General features: G+C 34.7%; 1 protein-coding gene across 1 annotated transcript in view; it reads left to right on the plus strand.

Moving 5' to 3' along the window:
* The window catches only part of LOC149416909 (uncharacterized), a 178,581-nt gene that overhangs the window by 149,971 nt on the left and 3,065 nt on the right, over positions 1 to 25,545 (plus strand). Inside the window, exon 8 of the mRNA XM_089641044.1 lies at positions 24,611 to 24,808. Coding sequence (XP_089497170.1) covers positions 24,611 to 24,808 — 198 coding nt within the window. The remainder of the gene's footprint in view (positions 1 to 24,610; positions 24,809 to 25,545) is intronic.

Below are 25,545 nucleotides of genomic sequence, written 5' to 3' on the forward strand. Positions count from 1 at the left end.
AGCACAGGTTCTCCCAGTGAGGTGTTCACGAAACATATAACATTACCCACCACAGTGTCACCTACTAAAACCCAGCATAAAAAAACACCATATTAACAGTTCTCAATTTATGTATTATATACAAATGTAAATAATTGGTAGACACGTAATGCATGTATAGAAATTAATAAATAATTAATAAGCAAAAAAAATTATAAACCAAATTATTAAACGCTTGTTAATGGACAAGCAATTTTGCATAACTGTGTGTACTGCATATTTAAATATTCGCGGCAGTCATTTGGTTCGTTCTTTATACCGCCAGAGGTGTGCTCTGTCGGCCATCTCCGCCGTGCGTATCGGCGATATTTAAACCGAAATGAACCTAACGGTTGGTTAAAATTGAGGGCCAGAGTGGTATTTTGTGCCTGCAGACCCCCTATGCGGAATTTACCCGAAACAAACAATTTGAATTTGACCAATCAGAGGGCCTACACCGTCAAGACGATCGCGTAATAATACTATCAGATTGGATTATCTGTATAACGCCGTTTTCGTGAGAAAATCACTTTAAGGGTAAATCTAAGTGGAAATCTGCCATCAAAATCGTACTGCTTTTTTCGTTATTTTTTTTTTGTAGTTTTAACCAAGTTCACCATGCATTATCATTTTCATCATGAGCTATGAATTATGAAAAATGTTGACATGTCTATTCAACAGTTAATATATAAAACATGAAGAATGGTTTATTTAGAAGAAATATGTTTAAAACTAGGGCAAAACCAGCAAGTAACTAAAGGTGTGCTCGACTGCAATTACAAACCTAAAGAGTTTACAATTTTATTTCATGTATTTTCTATGAAGATTATCGTGGATAGGAATAGTAAAGCACTCATATGATTTAAGATTTTCACGGCCAAAAGTATTTTTGTTATTTGTTTTTGGGGTGTTATGCCGTGTTGCGCTAACTCCTTCTTTAGCCTAAAGAAGGAGTTAGCGCAACACGGCATAAAAACCCAAAAACAAATAACAAAAAAAAGTAAAGCACTACTTCAAGCTCAATTCAAAATTTCTAAGTATGTAGAAGTATGATGGTTCTACTTACGTAGGAAGCCTTATCAAATGTTTATCCCTTGCATGAAAGTTCTAGGAAACTTTAATGTCTTTGATAAACGAGCAAGGTACGGTAGCTGGAGTATGTGATTAAATAAATAATGAGATTCCCATCAGAATGAAACAGAGTTACTTTTGTGATACAAATACCTTTTATTTATTGATGCCACAGCTAATCCTAGACTGCTTATTTTTTGATACATTTTTTCGGTCTTTACTATCAACATTTCTTTATTTAAAGGAATTTTTTTCAGTTGAGTGGACTTCAGCGTATTGATAAAAGTGTAATCAGTTGCTTTCGTCTATTATGTGGTGCATTAGCACTTTCAGTCGTACTAAATATTACAAAACTTTTTAAAATTAATTTATAAAAGATTCTCATGTATAGATACGTTATAATTACCTTTTCATAATAATTTAATTTATTTTACTTAATTGTTATTCAAACTAGTGGAGCTTAATTTTATTCAATTTGGTAGGCCGCTTTCGGTACCGACGCCCCGGGAACCATTCATTGGAAAACTAACCCCTCAGCCTGGTCACCCCAAGTGGTTTACTACGTTTGGTGACTTAGAAGGGGTGCCGGGGTTCATCAGGTGAGTTGTGTTCAGGATGCGACTGCCTACCAGATCGGGAGAGGCTGGTTTGGGAAGACTTTTTGACCTCTCCTGGTCTCTCTTGACCCACCGCCTTGCGCCGCTAGGAAAGAATAGATTCGTACGTCCATCACTCCTGGACACACATTTACCTTAACAGAACTTCATTTCCTTCCTTTCCTTAATAAAACCTTCCACACAGCATCCCAAAAAAAATTGAAAAAGGTAGTTTTGTACTGTTTCATGTTTCGTTTAGATTAATTAGTATTATATTCTCATCAATGATATAAAAAAGATAAATTACGAAATATAGGAAATTCATTGGCTTCAAACGACACTTAACAATTTATTTGTTTTAGTATCAATATTCGGATGTACGATTTTTATAATGAGCGTAGGTGAATGCAAAACCAAACGTACGAAAATCTCTAGCGCTCATCGCATTTTATTGTAAATATCTTAGATCTCCTTGCTTGCACAGTCGTTAATTTTCATTAAACTGACATCAAATGAAAAAAAACCTTCTTTTTTCAAAATGTAAGACAATGGGTTTTCACCACCCAAAACTGCATCTGAAACAAAAAATCCACTAGTGTTAGGAAAATGTCAAAGAAAGCCACACGATTACTAAAGAGGTAATGACATTCATAAATTCGTTTATATTTATAGGTAGTTTATCTTTATACAAACATTTATGGGATTGTACAAATAGATATGCGTGTGTTAATTTATAATCAAATTATCTGTTTTTAGTTTAATCATAACATTCAAGCCAATATTTACAGTGAGGTAACGCACAAAAACAAGAGTAAGGATCATGATTCAAAGGCCAAATATGTAACTCAAGGTCCTTTGCTAATTTTGTATCAATGGATCTCCTTTAAAGCGTAAGTAATTACTTGAAAAAAAAAACGATTTATGAGTGTTTAAGCTCATAAAATTACCGTATATTTTCATTTAAAAAGCTTGATTGACATTTATCGGCATATTTCTGGGATCGGCTATCGGAAAACTTTTATAAGCGGAGTGCGTAATCGTTTGGCGGAAAAATGAAAAATGTATGTAAAAAGATTCTTCAAGCGGAAAAGTGACAAGGATCGCGGCAGCGGGGAGGGAAGTTTTGGGAAGTTTTCTGGACTTTGGGGAGTTGGTTCTCATGTTTCGTGAGAGAAATTATTGCTTTATGTATAAGATTAAAGTCCAATTTTATTAAGTCTCAACCGATTAATATTCTACCAGAATGCAAAGTTCTCGAACATACATTAAAATGACTAATTATATTTTGTATTTCTACTTCCAGAAAATCAAATTAAAAAGCAATGCATATTTGATAAAATCATAAAAGAAAACAGTTAGGTGGTACCAAACTTTCTTTGCGTGTTTAAATACTACTGAACTTTACTCAGCAACTGAACTAAAACACTAAGCTTCAAGTATCTCTATGTAATTCAGACACGATATGAAGTGCCAATACAAGTTTATTAAAAAGTCATAATGGTTAAAGGCTCTCATCTAGGGCCCATTTTGTTTATAATATTCATAAATGACATCATTGATGTATTTACTGATATAAACGTTTTACTGTTTGCCGATGACATGAAACTTTATAAAGAGATTAACCACATGAATGATTGTATTACACTTCAAACTAACTTGAGACATCTTTTTGAATGGTGCTCAGCCAAAAAATTAGCATTAAACATAAATAAATGCCAATTCATTCATTTTTCCAAAATAAGTAAATATTTTTTTTCAATATTCATTAAATGATGAAAATTTAATTTGTGTTAGTAAAATTATTGATCTAGGCATTGTGTTCGACAATAAACTCACATTTTTATGTCATATTAATGATATTATCAACAAGGCCCTAAACACTCTTGGCTTTGTTTTGAGAGCTGCAAAAGATTTCAATAATTTAGGAACATTTATTATGTTATATAAAACTCTTGTCAGATGCCAACTTGAGTATAACTCGACTTTATTGTCTCCATTTTTCAATATTCATTCAGATAACATTGAAAAGATTCAACGAAAGTTTATAAGGTTTATAAATTATAAATTGCATATTCCTATACAAAAAATAAATTACAATTACCTCTTGGATAAAATGTCTCTATTGAAACTTTCAGAAAGAAGAATAAGCACAGATTTAATACTGTCACAAAGAATACTACATTTTAAAATTGACTGTCCCGAATTACTTCAATGTATCAATATCCATGTTCCCAAAAAAAACGTGCCAACATTTCTTACCTTTTTACTTCAATAACACCAGGACACTAGCTTACCAAAATTCTCCGATTCCGAGACTTAACAATCTCGGAAACGAATATTCTGATCTGGGTGATATATTTCATTTGAAAACTAATCAGTATAAATGTTGTATATTCTATCACTTTTATTCTTCTTGACACAAATAGACCTATGTTCCCATATAACTTCTCCGCTTCTACTATTTTGTTTTGTTGAATCTTATAAATTTAATTATATGAGTGAGGATTCATTTTTGCCATTATGTTAACATTCTTCTTTATTGTATTAATTTTTAAGTGTTTACTCTGATACAAAATGCTTGTATTTTTTTTAAAGAAAAGCTCACTAGGGCGTGTAATAAATAAATAAATAATGTTTCATATTTTGTTCGCTAGGGGCTTCTTTTACTTTAGCATCATCTAGTTTCTTCAATCAGTCAAAAACTTAAACAAATCGTTTTTTTATGTCTTGTATAATATGAATTACCACTTCCAATTAGTGAAAATTATGATCTTTGCCCAATGTACCTGGCAGTTGAAATTCTGGGCAATAGTCGATAATTCTTCGGTCTGAAGATTATCATGAATGGAATTTAGAGCTAGAAAAAATAAATAAATTTCCCGCCTCACTGACGGAAATAATCGAGTTTATCGTCGAATCCACCCCATTCCCTTTATCTCATACGCCCCCAAAGGCTAAGCATATATTTTGGCTATTTCTAAAATATCTTATATATATTTACGTTACAGTAACAATATAATACTTTTCGATTTGAATAAATAGCGGGGTTAAAAAGTGGGGGAGGGGAAGGAGACAGGCGATAGGAAGGATAGGAAATATCAGGCTATGCAGATCTGGTCAATCATTACGATTGACATAACAAGTCACAAACAATTCGATTCAACGAATCGTGTTCTTTCACCAAGAAAATATTGAGAGTAGGTATCTACTTCTTCGAAACATGCTGCAAACATGCTATTTTATTATAAATGAAAAACTCTTTTTTAATCTTTATTTCACATTAAAAAGTTTTTTTAATGTGAAATAGTCCCATCCGTCTGGAGCTAGTGAGAGTACGGCATCTGCAATTGGAGTAGGTTGTGAGGATAAAGGTGTTTGGGAGGGAAAGGAGATGAGGGAGAGGAGTGTGGGGAAGCACCTGGCTATTAAGATCTTGACATCAAACACGGCTAAAACAATTTCAAACAACGTTTCAATTTTGAATGGCGGTCACCAAGGCGATACTTAGAGTATTTTCTGCTCTACAACGAATATTGTTTTTAGCGCGCGCCGAGAGTATCTGCATCCGTAGCAAAAGATTTAACCGTTCGACCATGAAGATCTTCAAAATGGACGACAAAAGACGATTCTTAATCAAATTTATAAATACACACAATTGAAAAGCAATTTCAATAGTTCTTAAAAGAATAGATTGCCGAACAAAGAACTGCCTTTTGTAAATTCACAGAAATTACCAAGATATCGGTAGAGGGCGCCTACCATTGTCAAACTATGTAAATTACACTTGTTTCGGGAAATTCAAAATCCTTTGTTTAATACAGGAATATTATTGTTGACCAAAGTTTTAATTGGGATGGTCCTACTTCTCAACCTATGCGCCGTGGAGGCTCTGAACCCTAAGTATCGGTTGTTAGCAGTTGTTGACCAAATAGGCCCGAACTTAATTGTGTTAAATCATTACTAAACAAAGATTTAGTGATCATAGCGAGCCTTGAAACTTTAACTAAGTTGTCACGATGGGGAGTGAATTTCAATTTGTTTGCAGTAATTGAATTTACAAAAAAGGTTCAGAAACAAACACATTGTTGAGTGAAATTTTAAATAATGTGAAACACAACTATTTACAAGATACTTTTTTAATGTTTGGTAAAATTCTTAAATTCCGCCTCACGCTTTAAGCGCACAAGTTATTGATATAACACTTCGTTTCAACTTATTATTAGTCGGGGAGATGTTAAAAAGGTTTTTTAATTATTTTATTGTGAAACCTCCCAATCGTGCTCCCAACCGTCTGGAGCCAGTGCGCCCATAGCATCCCAAATTTGGGTATTTTATGAGGCTGAAGGTAGTGGGAAGAAGAAGGAGATGGAAAAAATAAAAGTGGGAAAGTACCTGATATTTGAATCAGCAAAATCGCTAGAACGGAAAACCCGGGCACCATGAAACTAAAACAGTTTTTGTTTCTCATTTGTCCCAATTTTCTAAGTTTAAAAAAGTTTTTACTTTAGTTTCACCGAGGAAAATAAAACGGTTAGATCAATTATCGCCGGAAAGGAAAAGGTTCCTTAAGAGCAGATCATTCAATCTTGTTAATTGAGATCCTAATAAATCTTGCCTCCCGAAACATCCAACTTACTTATGTGATTGGAAAGCAACCTGATTACCCATAATGTATAAATCACAATACGAGATAATCACTGAAAAGTACACAGAAATGTGTTTTGTGGACATGTCCATGTTTTTTGTGTTTGTGTCTGTGGAAAATGAGCCTCTTCTTGCATAAAGTTTGAAAGTGTTTTTCGGTCCTATTTTAACTCGAACACTTGGCATTTATTTAATTTATTTCTTACATTCCGGTTCCGGTTCAAGATGGCTGCCGTATTGAATACTATATTTTATCCCGCAAGATTTTGCATGATCGTGGTTCCTACTACGAGCTGTCAAATAAGTAATAATCAATATCATGGTACGCATACCTACCGGCCTGTAGAAAGATTGAAAAAATAATTTTCATTGAGATTGTGACATTTCTTTGGACAAAATGTAAAATTCCTTAATGAAATATTTAAAATAAAATAAATTAAAAATATTTAATTATTTTGACGGCCTCCGTTGTCATGAGGTAAGGCTCTTGTCTAGAAAGACAAAGGTCACGGGTTCAAATCCTGGCGTGAGAAAGTAAATTTTATTTGATTAATTTTGTTATTTCACAATGTATTCACTTAAAATAATATATTTATTTATTTATTAAGACATACACAGTACAATAAGATACAGTTAAGGATATTTGTTATTATATAGTTACAGTACCTATTACGTATGTCCATAAAATATCATTACGTAATTTCGCCTGAAATTGTTCTGAAAACTTAACTAATGATTTTAAGCTAAAATCGAAGAATTTTAATTTTAATTTATTTATCAGTAGGTAAAATTTACAAAAGGAAGAAAGCATGTGGAGAGAAAAAAAAATTAAATCAAGAATTATAATATGCTCACGAATTGTAATTGACAGAATATGAGATAGAAGTTTAGAATATAGATAGAAAATGAGTGAAAGTATTTTTTAAATATGTCACACTAAGAAACTTAGTAAGTTAGTTTTGTATGTTAGAAATGAATCATGAAAGATGTCTATATGTAGTAATTTTTCGTAGTGGGTGTAAGTTGTTATTGCGCGAGTAATTACTGAGTTGTTTGCTGCGGTTCCATGATAATTCAACACAGTGATCATTGAACACACTTTTAAAAAGTGATATAAAGTCATTAGAAACGATGAAAAAATAAAATGTTTAACCCAACCTAACCTAACCGAACCTAACCTACTTAACCCAGTTAATAAAGTTTTTGTTTCATCACTTTCCATGACTTTATATAACTTTTTAAAGATGTGATGAATTATCATTGTGATGATTTTTTCCGGTCACCATTTGCTGCATTGGTATTGTTGGCTTCAATATGAAAAATTGTAATGTGCCTGGTACGCCTCGTTGGAACATTTAAACCAATGACGGATAGCAATTTGGGACTATCTATTTTATTATTTAGCAGAGTATGTAGAAACAACAGATCTGACAATGTGCGTCTTTTTTGTAAAGTTAACATATTATTTATAGTTTTTTGTATTTCTTGAGTAAATGTTTCGAAAATTTATTCTGTATACTTTCTACTAAATCTATGTATACCTTATATTGAGGATTCCATATTGTGGAAGCATACTCCAGTGGACTTCAGACCAATGAACAAAACAACATTTCTTAGAGTCTTAGCACTTTTAAAAACTTTACATATTCTTACTAAGAAACCCAGATACTGTAGGATATACTGTATATAATATACTTTCAGCACGTTCCAGAGTGGAAGATACTCTCTAAGTATTGCCCGGTGTAAGACCACCAATTAGAATTGAAATTGCTTTAACCATGTTTGGTGACAGATCTGAATAGCCAGGTTCCTCTTCCCCATCTCCTTTCCATCCCCACTACCTCCAGCCTCACAACATACCCCGATTGGGGGTGCCATACATAGTCTCGCTGGCTGTAGACGGTTGGGAGTTGCGCGGGTATTGGTACCGCCGCCCCGGGAACGATTTGTTAGATAACCAACACCCATGAATATATCACTTAGCAGGGGTGCCCGGGATCATGGGGTGAGGTATGTCTAGCGGGTAGGAGCTGGTTGAGGGTGACCTATTGACGTATCCAGTCGGACTCTCTCTCGACCCATTGACCCCAGATTCCTACCCACCCTTTATACCTTTTTCCTTCCCAGAACAATATTTTCTTCCTTGCTCTAAAAAGACCTTCCACACAGCATCACCAAAAATAACATAGGCCGTGAGGGATTTTTTTCTCAGGGCCTTCCTACGTGGAACTAATGCAAAAAGTAAAAACAAACATAAAAACACGTTCACTCAGAGTTATCAAATTTATTTAATGGTACTGAAAATTCTCGTTGGCCGGTGAAAACTGATAAATAATTCTTCCACAAAACTTTTCGTTTTGCGAAAATTTGTCAAACAACAACTTTTCTTCTTGCATAATTGATTCCCGAGATGAAGCTGGGTACTTCAAAACGCGAACTTCAGTAAGTGAACTTAACATTCCACGTGTTATTATAACTCTGTATCTCAAAGAGAGGACTGAAATTAATGAATTTGAAGAAGTATTTTCGGGTTCCAAAGCTGATGTTCTAATTTTGTTTAATATATTCCGACACTCTTAGTTTCAAGAATACTTATTATTAACTACAACAGAATCCGTTTCGATGGTGTGCCGTGCTAATTAGCGACTAAATAAGCACTAAAAACAATGCCCGATATACAGAATGGGTGGCAGAAACGACAGAAGCGAAGGGATGAATGTTTTTACAGATTCAACCCATTTTCTGGAAGTATTTAGGTAGTGAAAATATTTCCTGAAAGTATATAATTATAGATACCGTATAGGTTGCTAGCTGCTGGTAATTAATTTTTTTATAGTTATTAGATTACGTTTAATTTTTTCCTTTTATTAATTTAACAAGATTTACTTATTGATTTAAGGATTAACATTACATTAGTCATAACCTGCTTGTTCATGTCGCGATGAATTGATTTTTAATGGATAAACACTTTTGCAAGTCGTGCTCTTAAATATTGAGATGAATTATTTGTGTGTGCATGTACTCACGGAATATTTATTATAGTTATAAAACTCAATTATTTCATGAAAGGCATACAAATACAATATTGTATCGGTGGTTCAATCCAATATTTCATTGGCTTGCCTTTTTGAAAGAATTGATTTTTAAGCCGGACAAAAGGTTTATCGCGGCGTGTTGGTAAACATTCCTACAACTTATTTATGAAAAGAACAAATTTTACAGACTATATACTACGTATAAATACCTCTCCGATTAAATTACGTTTTCACGGCTACGAATCAGACATAAAAAATGGCAAAAAAATGTCACGAAGACTTTATCTATAACGCTGAGGAAAATATCGCCAAAGATACCAAGGCATTCTGGTCATATTAAAAACCAAAAAAACTATCAACCTCTATTCGTAGCGTTTTTAATCTTAAGGATAAAAAAGTGGAGGGTGGCCAGGCGATCTGTGATTTGTTTGCGGATTATTTCCATTCCGTCTACGAACCAGTGGACTCACTGGAGACTTCCTACGATGACTCCATAGTTGAGCAGGTTGGCGCGGTGGGACCAGTTTCAATCGATGCTGACCTTGTATCTGTACTGTAATGTTTTCCCCGTATCCCCTAGGTTCTTAACGACGGATTAATCTTTTGTTAGTTTTGATTTGCAACTTCTCGCGGTTTATCAACCCTTCAATCTTAACGAATTAATATGTCACGTTGTGTCAATTTTTTGTTTCGACAGGGATTAATTCATTGAAGGATCCTTTTAATTGGTTGTGGTAACTTTGGTTCTTTTTAGATGAGGCGTGTTACACTTTGTATGGTTTGAAAATAAGACAATGACCGACTACCCTGATTTTAACTACCTTTTCCTACCTTGTTTGCTCGCCCAAACGTTTCCGGTTGCTGCAGTCGATAATGTGCTAATATAATGAGACAATTAATTACAAGTACATGAAATTCGCTATACACAATTCAATTCAAGATGCACAAGATTCTAAGTTAATGATTTGACTATGGTTTGTTAGTTTTGTGAGTTATTTCTATGAGTAGGTATTTTCGGGAATAGCTAGAGACAAAACATGTGTTGCTTTCGATTGGTCTCCGTCCAAATCCCATCCATCAACGTGACCAGCTCGAGAGCAGCCAAGTTGATGGTCCAATCCCAACACCTCCAGAAATGAATTGAATATCGCTCAGCGACAGATGAAATAATGACATGTTTTGCCTCCTGCCGGAGGGTGATGGAAGTGAAATGTGGGTCCTCGGTGGTAACTGTTGATGTTGATGTTGATGATGAATGATGAAGATTCATCTTATACCGTTAGGTACAAGGGGCTGCTCCGGTCCGGTGGCATGATAGCCTGGTGTCAGGAACCATTTGGGTCACGTGGGTAGCGCGAGGTTTAGGTCGCGTCAACCTCCCCCAAATCGATGATGAGTTAAGCTTCGCCAGCATGCCGAAAATTAGGAGTCCACTCTACTAACCTCAAACATAAACATATACTGAAGTGGTTTGCATCAGCAACGTCAGGAGTTCGGGAGTCCCGTGAACACCCCTCTGGTTTACGCTCGCAAGGATAATGATGAATTCAGCTTCAGTTTGTTCGACTTCGCCTCTGCAGTCACGCTACTCCAAATAGCTCCTGGCTCCAGTCTATACAGCTTCTCGTTCCAGTAGAGGTAATGACACATATTTATCATATGTACAATACAGAACATACTTCAAGTCTTTCGTCCACACTCAAAATAGTCATGTCAATATTTAATTTGGATGAGGGCGTCCATCCGACATAACGAATGTTTCCTAGACGGGAGATTTTACCCCACTTCAAAGTCATGGTCACTCGCTCTATCGTTTGTCACCCTCCGCTCGCTTCAAATATCAAAGAATGGTAGAAAGTGATATCCTCGACTTCTGGCGCTAAGGATCAGGGATACTGGAATCATCAGGTCGTGAATCTGAAATCATCCGATCTCCGTCAGCTCAAACGGTTTCAGTCGGAGTCAATTTCCAACCTAATTCTGGATGACTTCTCCTCCTATAGTGGGGTAAGTACTTATTGAATTTGACAGGAAGGACGTCAGAAATCGCCGAAACAACTTCATATTCGTCACGTTCCCTTCGTTCTGTCAGCGAGAAAATCCTCTCCATACGCCAGACAAGAATAGCATAGCCCTTATCCGCTTTGTTCCTTCGTCTACCAGCTAACTCAAGTAGGAAAGCCCATTAGCAATTATCGTTCCCTTCGATTTGAACTCCGTGAAAGCGTCCTCTCACCAGCTGAAAATACTCGAAACAGGGGTCTATTCAGGGTGACTATCTAAGGCTGGTCCGCCAACACCTTCGACAGAAACCGGTGCTTTTACGGGAATAACTCAACCACACCAATAGCAGGGGAAAAAGCCGGCGCTGCTATACTAAAATAGACGTTATCTCGGTATCCAGGGTTATCGACTTTGCTAACACAAAAGTCCCTATTAGGCAAGCCAAATTACAAATTTCGTTCCCTTCGCTTTTGTCGCTTTGGTAAGATAGGACAGCCTACGGAAAATTCGTATACTTCGTCCCCGTCAAACCTATGAAAAATTAAAATCTCGCTTGATAGAATAGGAATGCCAGACAGATGCATTCTCTCGGCGGCTAGCCTCAATCCGCTGCGTTATTCCGATTCAAAAATGAATTAAAATTATGATGTTTGAATAAGTTATATGTAATTAAATATATTTTATGAATTCCGTATAGAATAAGTTGAATTGCCAAGGAGGATACGACAACTCATTGTCAAATAACAGGCATTGAAGCATTTAATTAACCGTTCTATCCGTTACTATTCCGCCCATAGGTATCTGATTGTTTCGACTAGTAACCGTTCTATCCGTTACTATTCCGCCCATAGGTATCTGATTGTTTCGACTAATAACCGTTCTATCCGTTACTATAAAAACACTGCATAAATACAATGGTTTGTGTTCTATAAATTTTGGCGCTAAATATAACTACTGGAGAATTATTAAATCATTTTAAATTGCATAAAATAGTCTAACTCATAAACAATGTCTATTGTTGGATGATCTAAAGGTTTTTTTTTCTTTGAGTTTCGAAATGGCCGGGTCCCGGTCGGCCCCCACTTTAGGTGATTTATGGCCTCTTCTGCTAAACGGGTCCGCACTATATTATTCTGTTGAAGATTTTATTCTATAGTATTCAAGTTAAATACTCTTACTTCAAAATACAATTGAATTATTTGGTTTACATTAGGGAAATAAGTGTTAATAATTAGATTATAATAGACTTACCGATACATCTTAGAGTCAACAATCCAAATAATTATAAAGAACAAACACAGCCACATGCAGTGAAATACTCATGCTGTTAGAAAACCACACCTTCTACACTAAATGATTTTAGCCGTGTTCGCGTCCCGACGATTAATTCTTGTTGACGCGCTTCCTAGTTTTTACTAACTCGACTATCTTAAAACGCTGACCGATCCTGATTATTCCTGACCGTCTCCCAAACCTTGAAACTCTGACCCCCTTGACTGTATTTGATCGTCTCCCAACGTTTTCAAAACCTGACTCTCTTGAACCGCTTTTTTCACCCTCGACTATCGACTTTCTTCTTCCGTTCTTCAACGCTGACTGTCCCGACCGTCTCCCCGCGCTCCCTAACCACGACTATCGACTTCCTTCCCCCGTTCTTCAACGCTAACTGTCTATCCGCCCGGGCTCCTTAACCACGACTATCGACTTCCTCCTTCCGATCTTCAACGCTAACTGTCTCGACCGTCTCCCCGCGCTTTCAAATCCAGACTATCAAAAACTGACTACCCGCCCGCGCTCCTTAACCACGACTATCGACTTGCTTCTTCCGACCTTCAACGCTGACTGTCCCGACCGTCTCCCCGCGCTTTCAAATCCAGACTCCCAAAAACTGACTACCCGCCCGCGCTCCTTAACCACGACTATCGACTTGCTTCTTCCGACCTTCAACGCTGACTGTCTTGAACCGCTTTTTCTAACCACGACTATCGACTTCCTCCTTCCGATCTTCAACGCTAACTGTCCCGACCGTCTCCCCGCGCTTTCAAATCCAGACTCCCCCTTCTCAAACCAACCCCCCCAAATCACCATATGCGATTTCTAATTTATGTTCTTTTGAATTCTGAATGCTTTTTGTTTTCAAAAGACAGAAATGCACTAAAGGAACACATCAATTATGGCCCTAGAACCTGTCACATTAATTTTAAATCGTTTCAAAACCAATAAATTGTTACTTCTCCAGTAAAATGTCTAATTCTTTGTTCAAAGGATGAAACTTGACTACCCCCAGTCCAGTGGCGTGTTGGCCCACCAGTTTTTAGCCTCTTTTCAAATTACCAACCTAATTCTAGAATGTAGTAAATAATTATGATGTGATAGTTTTATTTTTTTAATCTTCTTGCGAGATTTTAATTTAATTAGGCAAATTCCAAACTCGTCCTGTTAAAATGTTATTTACCTCGCTATTCATAATTATAATTCGTCTGAATCCTTAGAAAATTACGTAACTATATTTAACGGCGTATTTCATACTTAGAAAGCCACTTAGTAGCATTGCTCAACCTAGTTGAATTGTTTCTTATCGATCTCGTTAGGTTTTTTTTCCTATCCCCCCCCTACTCTGGCAAATCCATTTCTACCCCACTGAATAAAATCTAAGAATTCAAACGACCATCACGGAGGTCTGCGACGATACAGTGCATGTTCCTATTTTTTTCTCTACCCTAATAAATCTAAACACTTGTTTCTAAAGCAGCTTTAAGGCCAACATCTGGTAAACCCAAATCAACTGAAAAATTCTTTCTAACCATAATAAATCAACAAATAAGAAAAAATTATCCCAGGGCGAGTCCATCACAGTACTAAAAACGGAGCTGGAGAGATGGTATCCCACCACTGTTCATTACCGAGTGCGCAAATCATTTGTCACTTCCGCTGTCAATACTGTTCAATATATCACTCAAAACTGGTACATTTCCAGATAAATGGAAAAGAACTTGCATCACACCAATCCATAAATTGGAATCTAAGTGTGAAGCAGATAACTATAAAACTATTTCTGAGCTATGCATTTTCTCAAAGGTATTCGAAAACATAGTCTATGACCAGTTATTCCCCGTCGTAAAGAATTCGATCAACGAATTTCAACATGGATTCTTTGCAGGTCGCTCTGTTGCTACATATCTTATAATATTTACAAATTTCCTGTCTGCCTGCATGGATAAACGTGTGCAAGTTGATGCAGTCTATACCGATTATAGTAAGTTCTTTGACAAGATCAATCACAACGTTCTGCTTAGAATACTTGATTATCATGGTATTCATGGAGATCTCCTTCGTTGGATATCTTCATACGTAACGAATAGGTCTCAGGCTGTCACGATGGGTGGATTTTCCTCCATCAGGAAAATTATTACTTCCGGTGTGCCCCAGGGGTCCATTTCTGGTCCCTCGCTTTTCCATATCTACGAGTATATAAATGATATTACGACATGTTTCCACAACGCTCAAATTGTACTATTTATTGATGATAATATGAAGATATACCTACATATGAGCTCCCCCGACTGCTGTTTGTGTCTTTATTTTATTTATTTATTAATCTTAAGTTAGCTCACATCTTCGTGTGTGCTAATAGTTTTATAAACATATAAAAATGTACATTGTTTGGCAAACATAATCTTTCTTTAAATATTTCAATAAAATCACAAAAAAGAAACATTAATAATTGAGATAGACATATTTTCTTAATTCATTTTTGAACTTATTAATATTTTCTATCACAGCAATTTCCTTCGGGATTTTGTTATAGAGTTGAACGGCCTGGTACATCAGAGATTTTTGGGTGCTTGTTTTTTTTCTTGTTGGCAATCTAATTTGCTTAGAATTTCTCGTCCCGTGTCCGTGTATCTCGTTATTGTAATTTATTTTTCTTTTCAGTTCCTTAGACATCATCCCTATGTTAATTTTATGTATAAAAAAAAGTACATTCAAATACACAGTTTGCTTCACCGTCAAAATATTCAGCTCCTCAAGATCTGCAAGCAGATCTTGACCGACTGACTGATTACTGTCTCAGAAACAAGCTTGTTATCAATATATTGAAATGCTGCAATGTCACATTCACATGCAACCGTATGAAAATATCGCATAATTTCGCCATTTCTGGATCGCTACTAAAAAATAAAGACTATATACGTGATCTTTGGTTTCTTTCGGACCAAAGCAACCAAACGTCTAGGTTTTGTGCTAATAACATGCAAATTCTTCAACAACACTAAGATTTATCTGGTTCTCTATAATTCACATGTTCGTCTACACCTGGCATTCCGTTCACAGGTTTGGAATCCGCGCTCTCTCTCTCTGGTTTCAATCCTGGGATTGATTTGCAGCAATTTCATCTAATCTCCTCTTCCATTCTTCCCTGTCTTGTGCGGCTCTTTTGACTTCTGCATATGATGAGCAGCGCACGTCCACCAGCATGTCCTCCAGGTACTCTCGGCGTGGGCGTCCCCTAGAGTTTGTCCCCTCGGTCATACCCTCCATTATGACATGCAAGAGGCCTTCTTGTCGTATAACATGGCCGATCCATCTTGCACGCCTTTCGTACAAGGTCCTGAGCAGGTGCCTTCCTCCTTCGATTCTTTGGAAAACCTCCTCATTTGTAATATGGTCTCTCCAGGAAATTCCTAACAGTCTTCTATAGGACCACATCTCAAAAGCCTCTAGTCTCCGTTTATCTCTTTCGGATAGGCACCATGTTTCGCAGCCGTACATCAAGATACTCCATACATAGGTCTTGATGAGGAGTATTCTCAGTTTTAGGTCTATATTATTCGATTCTATTATTTTCGACCTTTTATTGAATGCAAGCCTAGCCTGATGTATACGGCTGTCAACCTCGCTCTTAGACCGACCGTCCCATGTTATTTTGCTCCCGAGGTAGACAAACTCCTTGGTGTTCTTTAGTGGAACTCCTGCCATCTCTATTCTCATCTGATGTTGCGTTCGGCCTACAGTCAGCAGCTTTATTTTGTCTTTATTTATCCGCGCTACATTGTTTATATTAACAGGTTAGAAAGAGTTCAGGAGCGATTTCAAAAATTTCTCAATTTTAAATCATTCAACATATACAACTCTAATGATGAAATCGAGAAACGTTTTTGAATCACGAAACTATTCAACAGGAGGCTTATTTCTAATCAGATGCTCCCTTACAAAATGACTATCTCAAAAGTTGATTGTCCGGAGTTGTTAAACAAAATAAATGTCCACGCACCGCATCGACATAACAGACAGAAAAACCTTTTCTATATTGACAAACGCAACACCAACTCCAATCAAAATGAATATTTGAACAGAACCTGTAATTGGTACAACAAAAAACTTAAATATAGACACACATGCTGACATATTCAATGCTAGTTACTATCGTTACAGAAGTTCATTGTATCACATTTTTAGTATGAGTAGCACAAAATCATGATGATTAAATAAATTGTATCTTATTTTAAGTTACTAATTTTTTTTGTTTTTATTTCAGTTGCGCGGCAACATTCCCTCATATATTTCCTTTCTTCCTTCTTTTTCTTCGTTTTTACATACATTTTAGATTATATTCATTGATATGGAGTTCTAAACGATCTCCACAAAAAAAAATCTATCCCTTAAATAGTTTTATTTTAATGATAATTCACGTGTATTGATTAATTCTCTAAATTTATTACTGAGTAGTAACAGGCACGCATTTTCCTTCCGTCATCCTTGACCTAACTAATTAATGAAATTAAGTCTAATTTAATTAATGAAACACCTCCGCAAGTATGCTCCTGTCACAGGTGTTGCTCCTTTATTTTACTCACTGGCCTTACCCGCTCACTAGAGAAAGGGAGACGTTTCCACCGCCTAGTCTTCAACCATTGACATAATTTATATGAAAACAAGGTATCGAATTATAGACTAGATCTACAAATTCGCAATAAATTTTGGTCAATAGGTTAGAGAAGTGTTGACTACTTAGATGAATTAAAATGTGAAGATATGTTACCGTGACAAAGCTTGTAGAATCACTGAACTAGGTCCAGCGGACATAATTTATATTTTTTATTTACTCTATTCACATTTATTTAGGCCGAGAATACATGTCTGATTTTGCTTTACGATTGTCTATCGGATCGGATGAAACAAACACAGGTCCGATTTTTGCGTCCGATTTGTTGTGGTCTAATTTGTTTTATTTCCCCATCATGGTACTCCTTCCTTACATTATAGGCAGTGATGTTTATTTATTGTCATGATGTTCAATTTGTGAACTCCATTTGAATTTTAAGTTCTATGTATGTCTTTTTTTATTTACCGCATAAGAGTAACGCAACTGCTCCGAACCATCTGAAAGATGCGGGTAGGGGAATTAGATGAGGAAAAGGAAGGAGACGAAGAGGAGGAAGGTGAAAAAGTACCTGGCTATTAAAATCTGGTTACTAAACATGGCTAAAGTCGTTTCAATTCTGGAAGGTTGTCTTACACCAGGGCGATACTGAGAGTATCCTCCATCCTGTAACGTATTGCATATTTACTATTTATTATTCTAAATGAATATATTGTGAAATAATCCAACACAGTCAAATAAAGTTTAGTTAGGATTTGATCCCGTGACCTCCAGATTGCTACTCCTGGTTGAAGTATTTTTGGAGGGGATATTTTATGTTTCTACCTATTTAATAGTATTATAATCCATTTTATAAACAAATATTTAGTTAGCCTTTTGAAGACATTATCAAATGTGATAATGCTTTCAGAAAACAAAATAGCTATCATGCATAATATTAATTACACAGCAGAAAAGTATATAAATAAATAGTTTTTTATTAATTGAATAATATTTTTACATCAAAGGCATTAATACATCTGTTCTGAAGTAATAAGGTGTCAATACTCATTTGCAAACTGACGAGCATAGATGTCCTACTCACCTGACAAGCAGGGAACAAAATTCCCACAATAAGTGCTAAAAATCCCTAAATTGGGGTGAATAAAATGGCGATTTCCCACAAATTCCAAATGCAGTGTCACACAACTAACAATACATAGGGCTACATGCAAACGCCCAAAAAGCGCCCTGAACCTACCGCCACCACTGGTGTCGCCCAAGCGCTAAGGTACCTCGGTATACTTCAGTACCTCATGCGGCCTATAATCTACTGGAATGGGTGGGTTATTTATACTACTGAACGAGCCGGACTGTGCGAGAAAGTACTACGCGGTTCCTGGAGGTACCTCCGCCGGCTACTAAATGTCTCAAGGTAACACGACTATATTATAAAGCATCAACGAGCGCTTTACGAACAGTACTTTTCACAAACTTCAACGTACCATTCAATATAAATCTGTCGTACAATTCTTTTGTGTTGCAATCATTTTAAAATCTTCATTGCTTTAGTGTGCAATACTTATGTTGTTTGAGAGTTAGTCACGGTTGACTTATCCCCGTCGAAAAAAATAATCCTACATAAAAATATTACATCCTTTTTAATTTAAACAGCGCCGAACATATCCTCGACATTCACAATGTAAAAGTAATTCTACCTTCAAAATGTAACAAAGTTCTATTGAAATTTGCATTTATTTTTTTGTTTTTTTGAAAATTTTCTGCTAAGTTAAAAAAATTCTATTGGATTTTCAAAATTATTATGAATATATTTTTTCAAAACCGTAGAATAATCAATTAATGTCCAAATTTTCACATTTTCCCCACAAAAAAATTCTCCTGCGAAATGCACATTTATGAAAAAGTTTTGAAATTTCCCCGTAATTGGAGGATTTCCTCACCAAATAGCAACCTTCCGACGAGTCGGAAAAAAGTCAGACGTGAATTTCAGTTCCTTACAAAAGTAGGCACATCGCTTCAAACAATCGGATCGGTAATAAAATAAGCAACGACCTTCCGATTCGGCCGAATGACCCGATAATCGGATCGGATGAGTATGGACTGTTTCAACAGATGCATGGCATGAAGGCCTTCGGATAGTCTGATCAGACTATCGGAACCGACTGTCGGATGATAAAATTGTACTTGTATTCCCAGCCTTTCACCAAGCATTCGATTGGTGTAAGCGAGTAAACACATCTTGTCATCTCAGTCAAGCCCGTGATGTAGAATGTAGTATTCTCCGCAACTTTTAAGCACGCAACCTTATATATATTTCCTTCGTACACAAATTTTCTTTGAATGTTTATCTTTGCCATACATCAACAACGTTTGAATTAAGAATTTACTGGAAACATAAGTTACATGAGAGTGTTTGTTACTTCCCACATGTTGGGTTCATTTAGTAAGACGATAACGTGCATATTTGTATTTTAATGTAATTTGTTGACTAAGTCATTCCCAAGTATTAGAATTTGCAAGGTTCGCGATAATTTTGACTTTAAGGCGATGCACTACGTAGTAATTCAAAATCATGTGTTTTTGGTTTAAAAATTTGGTCGCCTAGAAATGTTTCAGATGCTTTATTTAAATACTGCGAGTAGAATACATCTTGACCTTTGAAATAATCGAGTATTTTTTAGTCTTTTTATAAGCCCAGAAAAAAATAATGTATAAGGCCTATGAAAACCGCTTTAAAGTTCAAAATCTCCTACTTACGAACTCATTTGCAGTTATGATTTTATTGTATAATGTGGCTTTTTAAGTTATTTATAAAATGATCGGATAAAAATTTAATATTTATGCCTGAACATCCACAAAATATAATAAAAGGCACTTTTTGGCCATGTTTTTTTCTTGCATAAATCAAAACAGGCGGATGGTGTTAAGCGGGAATTTAAACCTTATCGCCATCTACGTAAGGGGTGTTATTGATAGCGGCTCGATTTAAAATATTACACTACGTAGTGCATCGCCTTAAAGAGTAATTATAATTAGTGACGATCTCAAATATTACCAATTCCACCATTGCAAGCAAGCACTATGCAACATGATACTTAGGTAGACTTTCGAATACCGAAATCATGAAATAAAATAAATCCATGTTCTCTATACTGAAAATATTCGACTCTTAATATAAATAAAATATTTAATTAATAACATAATTAAATGTTTTGCATCTTAATTTGCCATCCCTCATGATGTTTATCGATTTTTACGATACGGAACACAACTAATTAATCGATCCCTAAGCAAATCTAAATGAGCTCCATCTCACTAAATCGTTCGAAACAAACGAACAAATTATCTAATCGTTTTGCTCTTCGACCGTATTTCCTAGAATAAACCTACATGGCTACACGTAAACACTTATATATCTGTTAGTTTAACTCCGTTATTAATTACCTACCCAATTATTGGGGAGAGAATATTAGATTTGATGCCAAAATACTTGACCAAGCAGAATAAATATTTTTAAATCACAAGGTGTAGCAAATATCTAATACGGTTATGTGCTAGTTTATTTATTTTTGTTTTCAAATTATAAAATAAAAAAAAACGAATTTATTCGATTTTAGAGGCAACTTTAGCACTGATTTGCGAGTTAATGATATATTTTTTTTAATTTCTTCACGTACTATATAAATATAAAAAAATAAAAATACATTTTGATGGGCTTAAATTTATTTTACATATGTCCGATTAACGTTGGTACACAAATTTAAAATTTCGACATGACAAACATTTTTTTATATTTAATTTTATTTACATTGTAGGTTCGGCAGGATTTTATTTTTTTAAATACTATTGACTCACGAAAAATTTTCAAAGTGTAAATATTTTATTATTTAATAGCTTACATTTTATAATTTTAAACACAAATAAATAAAATGATATTCGTTTTGGATATTTACTATACACACATATATATATATATATATATATATATATATCCTCGCCTCAATTGAAAATGTAAGTTTTACATGAAAAAGGCCGCGCTGCCGTTTCTCTTAAGAAGATAAATCAACCTGAGTACCAATGATTTTAATTTATTAGTTATTAATTTCAGCTTATCTTTACGTCAAATTTAAGAGATTTTAAAGGTTTAAAATCTCGAATGTTTTGTTTTGGATTCTAGGACAGAGCGTAAGTCTGAAACAAGTAATTTTTTTGATTCGCTCTATCATTTCCGGGAGCTTTTTCAATATTTTTAAACTTAATAAAAAGACAAAAGATTTTGTTAAAGCGTGTTAAAACAGACGAAGCCCAGAACAAAGTTACAAGTTATCTTTACCTATAGATAAATCATTTCAATGATTTCAGCTTTGTAACTTCAATACAAAATATGAGAAATCGTTGTTATGACTTCAAGTGTTGGCACAATGGCAGAAAAATATGTATAAAATGCATTGTTCTTCGAAGAAATGTTTGGATATTAGCCAAAATAAAGCCAAGGCGACAATGGAAAATATAAATGAAAGTATCTACAACAGTTCTGTATATTTCTTCGAAGAAAAAAAAATTGGTGTTGATAATTAAAATTGTAGGTATTTATCAATATAATAAGCACGTAGGTACTTATCGCTATCGCTATTTTTGGTTAGCTGAAATTGCTATGTCAGCATAGTTCAGATTTGTTAGAATAAATATGAGAAGTGATATATATATTCGCGTTACGTCTGAGAAAGCGTATACCTACTTTCAAAAGTTACCTGAATCGTAACAAGTTTATTTTACTCACTGAGGGGTGTTTCATATTGTTTTATTCCGTGCATCTGACAACCATTTTCTATAATTACATCGTTAGACTACCAGCTCACCTTGTAATAAGTAATAAACATCTTTTTTGTGGGTCTCGTTCTCTCGAACAAGCCGTGAAAGACCCTTTGTTGCCGCTCTAATGTTCACAAAATGCCGTATTATTAATCGCGTCAATTAAATCCCAGAATCAAAAATTAATTACGAAAAGGAAGATGGCTGTGGAGGCCATTACAGATTACTGAAGGCACTAAACTCGATGCCTATCCTTTAATAGATCCTCTTAGTAAGGAATATAAACAGTTTATTTTTGTGATAATACTAATAACCTGCCAATGCCAGATGGTTTCTTTTGTTGCGACTTTGCGAGTGAGTAAACATTGACTGTTGTTGTTGCTTGCAGTTATTGAAAACAAAGGCATCGTTTTATTTTTTTCGTTTCAAACAATCATTTTGGAAATTTTTATGGGGGTTCCATGATAACTCAACACAGTGACAATTCAACAAACTTTTAAAAAGTGATATAAAGTCATTAGAAACGATGATAAAATATTTTTTTTAACCTAACCTAACCTAACCCAGTTAATAAAATTTTTGTTTCATCACTTTCCATGACTTTATATAACTTTTTAAAGATGTGATGAATTATCATTTTGATGATTTATCCGGTTACCTAACCTAAAAAACGGTTAAAAAACCTGTAAAAGACTCAGATCAATTACTGGCAGAATGTACACATTAAATTTTTTCCTATCAATTGAAACACTTAAAATAATTTATATGTCAATGGCAGAATCTATTATAAGATATGGATTAATCATATGGGGAAATACTACTATAACCAATCTGAAACAAGGCCAAGTTGTACAAAACGCAATTGTAAAATTAATAGTCGTCCCTAATATTTTTAAACAGAGACATAATACACCGTTGCTGTTTCAGAGTGCCAAAATTTTACCTGTTAAGGCTATTCTATGGCAAAAAATCATAATTCAGTATATATTTACACCGCAGCATAAAGAAAAATTAGAACATAAATACAGTACTAGATTCACGCGCAATGACGGGTTAATAGTTCCGAAATTTAATAATAAATACGGACAGAGAACGTTTGAATACAACATACCGAAGATATTTAATTTATTACCTGACACTATAAAGCAATGTAAATCTATGAATAAGGTTAAATATATGGTGAAAAATTGGCTATCGGAAAAAAAATTTACTTTAATATGTATGAAAAATTGTATCAAATAATTGTTGATTCTGTAGATATAATATGTAAATTATAACTTATAAAAATGTATATGAAACTAAACTTTAAGCACCTGTTGACAAGCCAATTCAATTGGCTTAGCAGGACTTGTTTGTTGATATGTATTAACTATTTATTCAATAAAAAAATAAAAAAAATAAAAAAAAGTTCTTTATTTTTACAATCGTATTTTACAAAACTTAGTACTGTTCAGCTTGATTGTAATAAATCTCTCTTGTTTACAAATTTACTGTCTAAAATGTAGGTATTACCAATATGTTTTATTTCTAATATTTTAGCTAAAATTTTACTTGATAGATTGAATGTTACGGCTCTTTGTTCGATCTCCGTACACATTTTGTTATTTATTGATAATATGTATGTTTAATATGTATAAATATATATATATATATATATATATATATATATATATATATATATATATATATATATATATATATATATATGTAAAATTAAATATAATTATTTGTGCTTATCTATGCCAGCGTTAATTGGTAATCCACCCTACTAGGTACAGATCACGTTACGAAAAGAAAATTTCTTTATATGATCGCCTTCACACACTAAAATTTGACGTCCATACACTACACCTTTTAACAATTTAGTTGTTTGGTATTTAATATATTTAATTACAAAAATATATCAACGCGATAATTCAACAGTTTTTCTAAAGCACCTAGCCATTATTTAACAAAAAGGAGAAATTAAAATTAGACACAGTACCTAATCAAATGATGTAGAATGCGTATTTTATGATATACGAGTATTTTACAGTATTTGCGTAGAAGTTACGATACACGGCATAGTCATGTCATAACTGCCATAATCAAACAGTTTTTACTCACTGACACACGGACAGCGTGATGCTTAGATGTGTGTGAAAAACAATTTTTTGTAAGCTTAAGTTTTTTAATACCTTTAAAATAATGTTTGGCACCCGAAAGGGTTCCAACGATTCGCAAAAAAATTCAGACCTCATCTAGGAGCTTTGAAATGATGATCTCGGCGTTATGGAATATTATAGGAAATAAGTCTCACGAAAAGGTTTATTTCTGAGAAAATGCAATTTCTCACAAAAATAAATATGTTTCGGAGTTCCGCACGGATCGCACACGGGACCTATTTTATTTGTTGTTTTTACATATTCCTAGATCGATTTCCTTAATAACAAAATCACTATTCCTTTATTTTTTTATATAACGCGAGTTAAGATTATAGAAATGTGGTATAATATGTTTTATTTTTTACACCTTTTTAAGTAAACTAATTCCATATTTTGTTACAGCCGCAACCGCTACTGAACTGGCGGCCCGAGAGGTGAGGCGTTGCCACACGAGCGCTAGTGGAGATGGGGTCACCACCGGCAAGAACCTGGTTGCCCTATTGAAGAGACAGGTTCCACTGGCTGGCCAGCTGCACAGAGAACTAGAATGGGGCCAGGGGTGGGGCTGGGTCACCCTGCCTAACGGGGTTTGGAGTGGAAGTAAGTTAAATATTTACAATTTTTTTAGAAGAAACTCTTATACTAATATTATGTAGCTCTTATAAAAGCATGGTAATTTTATTTTTGATCTTTTTACTGCAACCATTTTCCTATTTTTTTATAAGTTCTCTTTGAGACACAACCGGTTGACAAACCACAGAAAAATTGAATAAGAGGCAGAATTTTGGAAATATTAGATTTAACCTTTTTTTCTTTTTGGTATTCTGTAATGTACTTTTTGTTGAAAAGCTGGAATGGTAAGTCAGTCTTATTAATATAGCCATTTTTTTTATTTTAAAAACCCCATTTACCCGCACTCAATGTTTTAGGTGCAGTCATAATTCACATTAGGTATGTTCATCAAGGGAATAAGTAGCAAATTTCTTTGAATTCAATGCAAGCAAAATAAAGCTGACTTCGTATTTGATATGGATTATTCAAATGCTTAAAAACAAAGCCAATCATAAAACCCTCGATTGACTACTTTTTGAGATTTAAATTTGAAACCTATCTGTTTAAGACGCCTTAAAGGAGATTGCCCAACTTATTAAAACATAATTTTATGAAAAATATGAGATTTTATGTTCACTTTTGTCTTCACATCTGGTATGCCACTGTTTTTCCTGGAAAGTAGTATTAAACCTGGTCATTATTAGTTCGACGCAGTTCCTCTCGGCAAGTACTGTTAAAGAGAGAAATGTCGAACACTTCACGTTAAGTCTAAGCGTTTGTCAACA

The sequence above is a fragment of the Hesperophylax consimilis genome, chromosome 16 (assembly GCF_061612785.1).
Source record: "Hesperophylax consimilis isolate HC1 chromosome 16, BYU_Hcon_1.0, whole genome shotgun sequence".
Taxonomy (NCBI): domain Eukaryota; kingdom Metazoa; phylum Arthropoda; class Insecta; order Trichoptera; family Limnephilidae; genus Hesperophylax; species Hesperophylax consimilis.